This window comes from Bufo gargarizans, unplaced genomic scaffold (assembly GCF_014858855.1).
Source record: "Bufo gargarizans isolate SCDJY-AF-19 unplaced genomic scaffold, ASM1485885v1 fragScaff_scaffold_697_pilon:::fragment_2:::debris, whole genome shotgun sequence".
NCBI classification, from domain to species: Eukaryota; Metazoa; Chordata; class Amphibia; order Anura; family Bufonidae; genus Bufo; species Bufo gargarizans.
In genome coordinates this window covers 431,732-444,398 of record NW_025334169.1, presented here as the reverse complement: position 1 = coordinate 444,398, position 12,667 = coordinate 431,732, and the positions used below count along the sequence as shown (strand labels likewise).

The 12,667-nt window shown below is 45.6% G+C and overlaps 1 protein-coding gene across 1 annotated transcript in view; it reads right to left on the bottom strand.

Moving 5' to 3' along the window:
* The window catches only part of LOC122922773 (complement factor H-like), a 243,167-nt gene that overhangs the window by 195,548 nt on the left and 34,952 nt on the right, over nt 1–12,667 (bottom strand). The window contains exon 3 of the mRNA XM_044273498.1: nt 2,019–2,124. Coding sequence (XP_044129433.1) covers nt 2,019–2,124 — 106 coding nt within the window. The remainder of the gene's footprint in view (nt 1–2,018; nt 2,125–12,667) is intronic.

Below are 12,667 nucleotides of genomic sequence, written 5' to 3'. Positions count from 1 at the left end.
AGAAGGTCAATTGAGAGTTAAAAATAAAAATAACCTCCTCCACTAGTTCGCGTAGCTGCTGGTCTCCTGTTCTTTCTTCAGGACCTGTCAAATTTAAAAAATATATTAACTCACTTCCTCCACTTGTTCGCGTAGCTGCCGATCTCTTGTTCTTTCTTCAGGACCTGTCAAATGACTTGTGGTGACATCACTGTGCTCATCACATGATACATCACCATGATTTGATGAGCTCAGTGATGTCACCACAGGTCCTTTGACAGGTCCTGAAGAAAGAACAGCAGATCGGCAGCTACGCAAACAAGTGGAGGAAGTGAGTTAATATTTTTTTAAAATTTTAACCCTCTACATGTACGGAGGAAGTCGCAAAGGGGTTAAAAGATTTGTCAGTAACCAGGCTTTGGCTGCCTTTATTTGATGAACAAAGCACCTGTGGAACTCGTAGGCAATAACATTTATTTATCTTAATTCTATATCGCTGATATATTCTGCGGCACTTAACAGACATTATCATTGCTTGCTATTTCCAATGGGGCTTACAATCTAAGTTCCCTATCAGTATGTCTTTAGATTGTGGGAGGAAACCATATTACCTGGAGGAAACTCACATATTCATGGAAAGAACATACAAACTCCATGTAGATGTTGTCCTAGGTCAGCTTCAAACCTAGGACCCTAGTGCTGCAGGGCACTAGTTCTAACCATTGAGTCACCGTGCTGTACACAAAGAGGTTCACTTACCTTTTCTCCCTGCACTACGGTTGCTTGCTCAATGAAATGGTACAAATTTTGTATGTTAATAGCTTAGCTAGATGTGCTTGTCTATAATAGGTATTCTTGCAATTGTACATGCTCATTTGGCTTTTTTTCAAAAGTCCCATAGCAGTGAACATAGAAGATGCCATTCATGCAAGGCATGCTCTCCATTGAAGACTGGGTGCTAGCGTTGAGCGAATCAAAGTATCCGAAGTGGACTTCGATCACCACGCATGTGATTTTGCGTAGGTTCTTCAATCAAGATGGTCGTGGCTGTCTCTTCGTGATCAAATGGATAAGGTGAGTATTATTTATTGATTTATTTATACCAGATTAACTACTGAAAGCCCTCAGTATTATTCTCAGATGCCGCAATCAGCGATGAATGCGGCATCTGAAGGGTTCAATGTTGGGGGCAGCGTGATTGCCATTTTCCGTCATTGCGCCTGCTACTCACAAAGAAAAGCCTTTGTGGCAAAGTAATTAATCACAAAGCAAATTTATTTGTGAAATTCGGCGAAGCAGCTGAATAGAGTTTTTCAAAACTTTGCTCAACGCTACTAGGCGCCATTCTTGAGACAGAGATAGGTCCAAAACCTGTTAGATATTTAGAGCATATCTTATCGATATTCCATAAATGTCCATATGGGACAATCCCTTTAATATCCAAGCATTAAAAAACACAAATACTGTTTATTGCAACATCTGATATATATTAAAATCTTATGTGTAAATCTGATCTACTGCGAAATGCTGAAAGCTTGTGGTGAATTGCTCTTTCTCTGCTGTGATGATTCTATGCAAGCCTATGGAAAATAAGCTGGTGTGTTGCTAGATTCTAAGGGCTCATGCACACAAACATATGCATATTCTTTCCATGTCTGTTCCATTTTTTTTGCGGACTGTATGTGGATCCATTCATTCCATTGGGTCTTTAAAAGAACGGAAGTTACTCCGTGTGCATTCCGTTTCCGTATGTCCATATGTTTGTTCCACAAAAAAATAGAGTATGTCCTATTATTGTGCGCATTACGGACAAAGATAGGACAGTTCTATTAGAGGCCAGCTGTTCGGTAAAATACGGAAATGCACACGGACGTCATCTGTATTTTTTGCAGATTTGTTTTTTGAGGACCGCAAAATACATACAGTCGTGTGCATTAGCCCTAATATAGATAATGCTGTGTGAATGTGCAGTAGATCTATACTAAAATATGAATATATGTAATATTAAGTATTGTGTTTTTAAGGTGGATTTTACTCACCCGTCATCACAAAAGTATTCAACAACAGCTCCAAAAATGAATGATTCCTCGTTGAACAACTGAAATGATCCAAATGGGATGTCACCTGGATGTCCACAAGATTTTTCTGGATATCAAATTGAAAATATGCACATTATTCACTATTTTAATCAAAATACATTGTTTGAATATAATTTATTGGCCATTAATTGACATTTCTAGAGACGAGTGAATAAATTCTAAACCAATCAGATTCATTATGAATTTCACAAGAATTCTACTTAGGCCTCATGCACACGGCCGTTGTGCTGCCGTGCATTTGGGACCGCAATTTGCGGTGCCCAATGCAGGGCATCGTCCTTGTGGCGGCTGTGACGGATCGAGACCCATTCAACTTGATTCATTCGCACCGCAAAAAAAATAGAATTTTTTTTTTGCTGTGCGGAGGCACGGACAGAAACATCACGGAAGCACTACGGAGTGCCTCCATTCTGCACCGCAGCTCAGGATTGCGGATCCAATCAAGTGAATGGGTCCACATCCATGATGCGGGGAGCACATGGCCGGTACCCGCATATTGCAGACCCGCTGTTTGTGGGCCACAATACGGCCACGGCCGTGTGCATGAGGCCTTACAAACAGATCCAAAATTTTACCAATTTGTTTTGGGATGAATCAGGCAAAAGTGTGTCGGCCTTTGTACATTTCACATTCAGTACATGATAGTTATAAGGAGGGAGGGTATTGGCTAGTCTGACAGGCACTATGTTAGCGTCATTCTGAGCTCAGCCACTGACGTGGTAGGACGAGTCTATTACAGACACATAAATTAGGCACACAAGCGGGGGCATAATTAGGAAAGGCTGGGCCCTATAGCAAATTTTTGAATACCCTTATCCCCCCGAGAATTAACAGTATTCACCAAAATGCACACAATTGTGTGCATGAGGCCTAAATATATTAAAAGAGTTAAAGAAGAGGATTGTAATTGACGCTGCACATCCTCCAGTCTTGAGTGATTGTGTGCCAGGTAGGGCCCCCTAATACTGTCGGCCCCCTAGCAGCCACTATAACTGCTAATTCCCCTGCACACAAGACAGGACAATGTTAGGGATAGGGAAGATACTGTATATTTAGTTAGGCAGATTGAATTATTTGATAGAAAATCAGGTTTTAGCACTAGGCACATGATAGGGCTGAGTTAGTTTGTTGTGTGTCTATTACAGCCAGGGTTGAAGCTATGCATTTACAAATTGCACTGCACAAGAATTTTAAAGAGATAAAGAGAGAGGAGCCAGCCTTTTTTTTTTTTTTTACAAAAAGCTTCTCCAGTATACAAATGTGTAAGTAGATTTTGCATCATTAGTGTACATTTTGTTGCAAACGTTGCACAGTTAAGGCCTCTTTCACGCGGCCGTTGCGGAAACATGTGCGGGTGCGTTGCGGGAACACCCGCGATTTTATCAGCGTGAGTGCAAAACATTGTCATGCGTTTTGCACGCACATGAGAAAAATCACGCATGTTTGGTACCCAAACCCGTCTGGGATCGGTGTTCTGTTATAAGGGGAAATAATAGCATTCTGAATACAGAATGCATAGCACAATAGTAAAAGATCATGTGATGGATCATGTGATAACTGTGACGTCACCAAAGGTCCTTGTTGCTACACAGAGCTAAGATCAAGACAGAGGGAGATGCCGGGCTGCCCGAGCAAGTGGATTAAGGTGAGTTAAATTATTTTTTATTTTTTTTAACCCCTCCAGCGCTATTGTACTATGCATTCTGTATTCAGAATGCTATTATTTTCCCTTATAACCATGTTATAAGGAAAAATAATAATGATCGGGTCTCCATCCCGATCGTCTCCTAGCAACCATGCGTGAAAATCGCACCGCATCCGCACTTGCTTGCGGATGCTTGCGATTTTTTACGCAACCCTATTCACTTCTATGGGGCCTGCGTTACGTGAAAAACGCAGAATATAGAGCATGCTGCGATTTTCACGCAACGCACAAGGGATGCATGAAAATCACTGCTTGTGTGCACTGCCCCATAGAAATGAATGGGTCGGTATTCAGTGCGGGTGCAATGCGTTCAACTCACGCATCGCATCCGTGCGGAATACTCGCCCATGTGAAAGGGGCCTAAGGCTTTCTTTCCCCAAAAATCTGTTGCAAAGTTCCCTTATTTAATTATCGGCATACCAAACCCGTGACTTCCATTGTTAGCCCCATGAAACCTTAGTGACCAGCCTGTTTTTACATTTTTTTGTTGATGTACCTGTATGAGGGCTTGATTCTTGGGGAACAAGTTGTAGTTTTTGAGTGCACTTTTTTGGGGTACACATAACTTATTGATTAACGTTTTTAAACTTTCTGGGAAATATGGAAACCATCAGCAATGCTGCAAGTGAGTTTTTAAGTTATACATTTCATTTGTCGATATAAATAACATGATAACTTTATTCTTTGGGTACCCCGCAATGACATTCGTGGGGTGCCCATGGAAGACAGAGGGACCCTCTGTAACTAGAGTTGAGCGAACACCTGGATGTTCGGGTTCGAGAAGTTCGGCCGAACATCCCGGAAATGTTCGGGTTCGGGATCCGAACCCGATCCGAACTTCGTCCCGAACCCGAACCCCATTGAAGTCAATGGGGACCCGAACTTTTCGGCACTAAAAAGGCTGTAAAACAGCCCAGGAAAGAGCTAGAGGGCTGCAAAAGGCAGCAACATGTAGGTAAATCCCCTGCAAACAAATGTGGATAGGGAAATGAATTAAAATAAAAATTAAATAAATAAAAATTAACCAAAATCAATTGGAGAGAGGTTCCATAGCAGAGAATCTGGCTTCCCGTCACCCACCACTGGAACAGTCCATTCTCAGATATTTAGGCCCCGGCACCCAGGCAGAGGAGAGAGGTCCCGTAACAGAGAATCTGTCTTCATGTCAGCAGAGAATTAGTCTGCATGTCATAGCAGAGAATGAGGCTTCACGTCAGCCACCACTGCAACAGTCCATTGGCATATATTTAGGCCCAGCACACACACAGGCAGAGGAGAGAGGTCCCGTAACAGAGAATCTGGCTTCATGTCAGCAGAGAATCAGTCTGCATGTCATAGCAGAGAATCAGGCTTCACGTCAGCCACCACTGCAACAGTCCATTGTCATAAATTTAGGCCCAGCACCCAGGCAGAGGAGAGAGGTCCCGTAACAGAGAATCTGGCTTCATGTCAGCAGAGAATCAGTCTTCATATCATAGCAGAGAATCAGGCTTCACGTCACCCACCACTGTAAGAGTCAATTTTCATAAATTTAGGCCCAGAACCCAGGCAGAGGAGAAAGGTCCCGTAACAGACAATCTGGCTTCATGTCAGCAGAGAATCAGTCTTCATATCATAGCAGAGAATCAGGCTTCACGTCACCCACCACTGTAAGAGTCAATTTTCATAAATTTAGGCCCAGAACCCAGGCAGAGGAGAAAGGTCCCGTAACAGACAATCTGGCTTCATGTCAGCAGAGAATCAGTCTTCATATCATAGCAGAGAATCAGGCTTCACGTCACCCACCACTGTAAGAGTCAATTTTCATAAATTTAGGCCCAGAACCCAGGCAGAGGAGAAAGGTCCCGTAACAGACAATCTGGCTTCATGTCAGCAGAGAATCAGTCTTCATATCATAGCAGAGAATCAGGCTTCACGTCACCCACCACTGTAAGAGTCAATTTTCATAAATTTAGGCCCAGAACCCAGGCAGAGGAGAAAGGTCCCGTAACAGACAATCTGGCTTCATGTCAGCAGAGAATCAGTCTTCATATCATAGCAGAGAATCAGGCTTCACGTCACCCACCACTGTAAGAGTCAATTTTCATAAATTTAGGCCCAGAACCCAGGCAGAGGAGAAAGGTCCCGTAACAGACAATCTGGCTTCATGTCAGCAGAGAATCAGTCTTCATATCATAGCAGAGAATCAGGCTTCACGTCACCCACCACTGTAAGAGTCAATTTTCATAAATTTAGGCCCAGAACCCAGGCAGAGGAGAAAGGTCCCGTAACAGACAATCTGGCTTCATGTCAGCAGAGAATCAGTCTTCATATCATAGCAGAGAATCAGGCTTCACGTCACCCACCACTGTAAGAGTCAATTTTCATAAATTTAGGCCCAGAACCCAGGTAGAGGAGAAAGGTCCCGTAACAGACAATCTGGCTTCATGACAGCAGAGAATCAGTCTGCATGTCATAGCAGAGAATCAGGCTTCACGTCAGCCACCACTGCAACAGTCCATTGTCATAAATTTAGGCCCAGCACCCAGGCAGAGGAGAGAGGTCCCGTAACAGACAATCTGGCTTCATGTCAGCAGAGAATTAGTCTGCATGTCATAGCAGAGAATCAGGCTTCATGTCAGCCACCACTGCAACAGTCCATTGGCATATATTTAGGCCTAGCACACAGGCAGAGGAGAGGTTCATTCAACTTTGGGTAGCATCGCAATATAATGGTAAAATGAAAATAAAAATAGGATTGAATGAGGAAGTGCCCTGGAGTCCAATAATATATGGTTATGGGGAGGTAGTTAATGTCTAATCTGGACAAGGGACGGACAGGTCCTGTGGGATCCATGCCTGGTTCATTTTTATGAACGTCAGCTTGTCCACATTGGCTGTAGACAGGCGGCTGCGTTTGTCTGTAATGACGCCCCCTGCCGTGCTGAATACACGTTCAGACAAAACGCTGGCTGCCGGGCAGGCCAGCACCTCCAAGGCATAAAAGGCTAGCTCTGGCCACGTGGACAATTTAGAGACCCAGAAGTTGAATGGGGCCGAACCATCAGTCAGTACGTGGAGGGGTGTGCACACGTACTGTTCCACCATGTTAGTGAAATGTTGCCTCCTGCTAACACGTTGCGTATCAGGTGGTGGTGCAGTTAGCTGTGGCGTGTTGACAAAAGTTTTCCACATCTCTGCCATGCTAACCCTGCCCTCAGAGGAGCTGGCCGTGACACAGCTGCCTTGGCGACCTCTTGCTCCTCCTCTGCCTTGGCCTTGGGCTTCCACTTGTTCCCCTGTGACATTTGGGAATGCTCTCAGTAGCGCGTCTACCAACGTGCGCTTGTACTCGCGCATCTTCCTATCACGCTCCAGTGCAGGAAGTAAGGTGGGCACATTGTCTTTGTAGCGTGGATCCAGCAGGGTGGCAACCCAGTAGTCCGCACAGGTTAAAATGTGGGCAACTCTGCTGTCGTTGCGCAGGCACTGCAGCATGTAGTCGCTCATGTGTGCCAGGCTGCCCAGGGGTAAGGACAAGCTGTCCTCTGTGGGAGGCGTATCGTCATCGTCCTGCCTTTCCCCCCAGCCACGCACCAGTGATGGACCCGAGCTGCGTTGGGTGCCACCCCGCTGTGACCATGCTTCATCCTCATCCTCCTCCACCTCCTCCTCATCCTCGTCCTCCTCGTCCTCCAGTAGTGGGCCCTGGCTGGCCACATTTGTACCTGGCCTCTGCTGTTGCAAAAAACCTCCCTCTGAGTCACTTCGAAGAGACTGGCCTGAAAGTGCTAAAAATGACCCCTCTTCCTCATCCTCCTCCTCCTCCTCCTGGGCCACCTCCTGTTCCATCATCGCCCTAAGTGTTTTCTCAAGGAGACATAGAAGTGGTATTGTAACGCTGATAACGGTGTCATCGCCACTGGCCATGTTGGTGGAGTACTCGAAACAGCGCAACAGGGCACACAGGTCTCGCATGGAGGCCCAGTCATTGGTGGTGAAGTGGTGCTGTTCTGTAGTGCGACTGACCCGTGCGTGCTGCAGCTGAAACTCCACTATGGCCTGCTGCTGCTCGCACAGTCTGTCCAGCATGTGCAAGGTGGAGTTCCACCTGGTGGGCACGTCGCATATGAGGCGGTGAGCGGGAAGGCCGAAGTTACGCTGTAGCGCAGACAGGCGAGCAGCGGCAGGATGTGAACGCCGGAAGCGCGAACAGACGGCCCGCACTTTATGCAGCAGCTCTGACATGTCGGGGTAGTTGTGAATGAACTTCTGCACCACCAAATTCAGCACATGCGCCAAGCAAGGGATGTGCGTCAAATTGGCTAGTCCCAGAGCTGCAACGAGATTTCGCCCATTATCACACACCACCAGGCCGGGCTTGAGGCTCACCGGCAGCAACCACTCGTCGGTCTGTTGTTCAATACCCCGCCACAACTCCTGTGCGGTGTGGGGCCTGTCCCCCAAACATATGAGTTTCAGAATGGCCTGCTGACGTTTACCCCGGGCTGTGCTGAAGTTGGTGGTGAAGGTGTGTGGCTGACTGGATGAGCAGGTGGAAGAAGAGGAGGAGGAAGCCGAGAAGGAGGAGGTGGCAACAGGAGGCAAAGAATGTTGCCCTGCGATCCTTGGCGGCGGCAGGACGTGCGCCAAACAGCTCTCCGCCTGGGGCCCAGCTGCCACTACATTTACCCAGTGTGCAGTTAGGGAGATATAGCGTCCCTGGCCGTGCTTACTGGTCCACGTATCTGTGGTTAGGTGGACCTTGCTACAGATGGCGTTGCGCAGTGCACACTTGATTTTATCGGATACTTGGTTGTGCAGGGAAGGCACGGCTCTCTTGGAGAAGTAGTGCCGGCTGGGAACAACATACTGTGGGACAGCAAGCGACATGAGCTGTTTGAAGCTGTCTGTGTCCACCAGCCTAAATGACAGCATTTCATAGGCCAGTAGTTTAGAAATGCTGGCATTCAGGGCCAGGGATCGAGGGTGGCTAGGTGGGAATTTACGCTTTCTATCAAATGTTTGTGAGATGGAGAGCTGAACGCTGGCGTGTGACATGGTTGAGACGCTTGGTGACGGAGGTGGTGGTGGTGGTGTTGGTGGTACATCCCCTGTTTGCTGGGCGGCAGGTGCCAACGTTCCTCCAGAGGCGGAGGAAGAGGCCGAGGCGGCAGCAGCAGAATAGGCCGAGGCGGCAGCAGCAGAAGAGGTAGCAGGGGGAGCCTGAGTGACTTCCTTGGTTTTAAGGTGTTTACTCCACTGCAGTTCATGCTTTGCATGCAGGTGCCTGGTCATGCAGGTTGTGCTCAGGTTCAGAACGTTAATGCCTCGCTTCAGGCTCTGATGGCACAGCGTGCAAACCACTCGGGTCTTGTCGTCAGCACATTGTTTGAAGAAGTGCCATGCCAGGGAACTCCTTGAAGCTGCCTTTGGGGTGCTCGGTCCCAGATGGCGGCGGTCAGTAGCAGGCGGAGTCTCTTGGCGGCGGGTGTTCTGCTTTTGCCCACTGCTCCCTCTTTTGCTACGCTGTTGGCTCGGTCTCACCACTGCCTCTTCCTCCGAACTGTGAAAGTCAGTGGCACGACCTTCATTCCATGTGGGGTCTAGGACCTCATCGTCCCCTGCATCGTCTTCCACCCAGTCTTGATCCCTGACCTCCTGTTCAGTCTGCACACTGCAGAAAGACGCAGCAGTTGGCACCTGTGTTTCGTCATCATCAGAGACATGCTGAGGTGGTATTCCCATGTCCTCATCATCAGGAAACATAAGTGGTTGTGCGTCAGTGCATTCTATGTCTTTCACCGCTGGGGAAGGGCTAGGTGGATGCCCTTGGGAAACCCTGCCAGCGGAGTCTTCAAACAGCATAAGAGACTGCTGCATAACTTGAGGCTGAGACAGTTTCCCTGGTATGCATGGGGGTGATGTGACAGACTGATGGGGTTGGTTTTCAGGCGCCATCTGTGCGCTTTCTGCAGAAGACTGGGTGGGAGATAATGTGAACGTGCTGGATCCACTGTCGGCCACCCAATTGACTAATGCCTGTACCTGCTCAGGCCTTACCATCCTTAGAACGGCATTGGGCCCCACCATATATCGCTGTAAATTCTGGCGGCTACTGGGACCTGAGGTAGTTGGTACACTAGGACGTGTGGATGTGGCAGAACGGCCACGTCCTCTCCCAGCACCAGAGGGTCCACTAACACCACCACGACCATGTCCACGTCCGCGTCCCTTACTAGATGTTTTTCTCATTGTTATGGTTCACCACAACAACAAATATATTATTTGGCCCAATGTATTGTATTCAAATTCAGCGGGATATAAATTTGAGGCCTAGTATTTAGGCGCTGGGTGACCGGTATGGATTTAGTGACAGAATTAGACTTGGAAATGCACAGAAGCGTGTGTGTGAAGTTATTCTGAATGACCCAATGTGCACCTTGAATATTATATACCCTTTTTGGGATAGATTTCAAATAGCTCTGATATAGCAGGAACCACTAAATTATGAAATTGCTAAATTGGGAATTGTACTTCAACCCAGAACAAAAAATGTGCTTTGACGGGCACTAAATAACTTTCCCAGCTACAACAGGACAGCGGTAACGAGAGATTTAGAGGGATTTAAATTTGAGGCCTAGTATTTAGGCGCTGGGTCACCGGTATGGATTTAGTGACAGAATTAGACTTGGAAATGCACAGAAGCGTGTGTGTGAAGTTATTCTGAATGACCCTATGTGCACCTTCAATATTATATACCCTTTTAGGGATAGATTTCAAATAGCTCTGATATAGCAGAAACCACTAAATTATGAAATTGCTAAATTGGGAATTGTACTTCAACCCAGAACAAAAAATGTGCTTTGACGGGCACTAAATAACTTTCCCAGCTACAACAGGACAGCGGTAACGAGAGATTTAGAGGGATTTAAATTTGAGGCCTAGTATTTAGGCGCTGGGTCACCGGTATGGATTTAGTGACAGAATTAGACTTGGAAATGCACAGAAGCGTGTGTGTGAAGTTATTCTGAATGACCCTATGTGCACCTTCAATATTATATACCCTTTTAGGGATAGATTTCAAATAGCTCTGATATAGCAGAAACCACTAAATTATGAAATTGCTAAATTGGGAATTGTACTTCAACCCAGAACAAAAAATGTGCTTTGACGGACACTAAATATCTTGCCCAGCAACAACAGTACAGCGGTGGGTAACGAGAGATTTAGAGGGATTTAAATTTGAGGCCTAGTATTTAGGCGCTGGGTCACCGGTATGGATTTAGTGACAGAATTAGACTTGGAAATGCACAGAAGCGTGTGTGTGAAGTTATTCTGAATGACCCAATGTGCACCTTCAATATTATATACCCTTTTAGGGATAGATTTCAAATAGCTCTGATATAGCAGAAACCACTAAATTATGAAATTGCTAAATTGGGAATTGTACTTCAACCCAGAACAAAAAATGTGCTTTGACGGACACTAAATATCTTGCCCAGCAACAACAGTACAGCGGTAACGAGAGATTTAGAGGGATTTAAATTTGAGGCCTAGTATTTAGGCGCTGGGTGACAGGTATGGGTTTAGTGACAGAATTAGACTTGGAAATGCACAGAAGCGTGTGTGTGAAGTTATTCTGAATGACCCAATGTGCACCTTCAATATTATATACCCTTTTAGGGATAGATTTCAAATAGCTCTGATATAGCAGAAACCACTAAATTATGAAATTGCTAAATTGGGAATTGTACTTCAACCCAGAACAAAAAATGTGCTTTGACGGACACTAAATATCTTGCCCAGCAACAACAGTACAGCGGTGGGTAACGAGAGATTTAGAGGGATTTAAATTTGAGGCCTAGTATTTAGGCGCTGGGTCACCGGTATGGATTTAGTGACAGAATTAGACTTGGAAATGCACAGAAGCGTGTGTGTGAAGTTATTCTGAATGACCCAATGTGCACCTTCAATATTATATACCCTTTTAGGGATAGATTTCAAATAGCTCTGATATAGCAGAAACCACTAAATTATGAAATTGCTAAATTGGGAATTGTACTTCAACCCAGAACAAAAAATGTGCTTTGACGGACACTAAATATCTTGCCCAGCAACAACAGTACAGCGGTAACGAGAGATTTAGAGGGATTTAAATTTGAGGCCTAGTATTTAGGCGCTGGGTGACAGGTATGGGTTTAGTGACAGAATTAGACTTGGAAATGCACAGAAGCGTGTGTGTGAAGTTATTCTGAATGACCCAATGTGCACCTTCAATATTATATACCCTTTTAGGGATAGATTTCAAATAGCTCTGATATAGCAGAAACCACTAAATTATGAAATTGCTAAATTGGGAATTGTACTTCAACCCAGAACAAAAAATGTGCTTTGACGGACACTAAATATCTTGCCCAGCAACAACAGTACAGCGGTAACGAGAGATTTAGAGGGATTTAAATTTGAGGCCTAGTATTTAGGCGCTGGGTGACAGGTATGGGTTTAGTGACAGAATTAGACTTGGAAATACACAGTAGCGGGTGTGTGTGAAGTTATTCTGAATGACCCAATGTGCACCTTCAATATTATATACCCTTTTTGGGATAGATTTCAAATAGCTCTGATATAGCAGGAACCACTAAATTATGAAATTGCTAAATTGGGAATTGTACTTCAACCCAGAACAAAAAATGTGCTTTGACGGACACTAAATATCTTGCCCAGCAACAACAGTACAGCGGTAACGAGAGATTTAGCGGGATATAAATTTGAGGCCTAGTATTTAGGCGCTGGGTCACCGGTATGGATTTAGTGACAGAATTAGACTTGGAAATGCACAGAAGCGTGTGTGTGAAGTTATTCTGAATGACCCTATGTGCACCTTCAATATTATATACCCTTT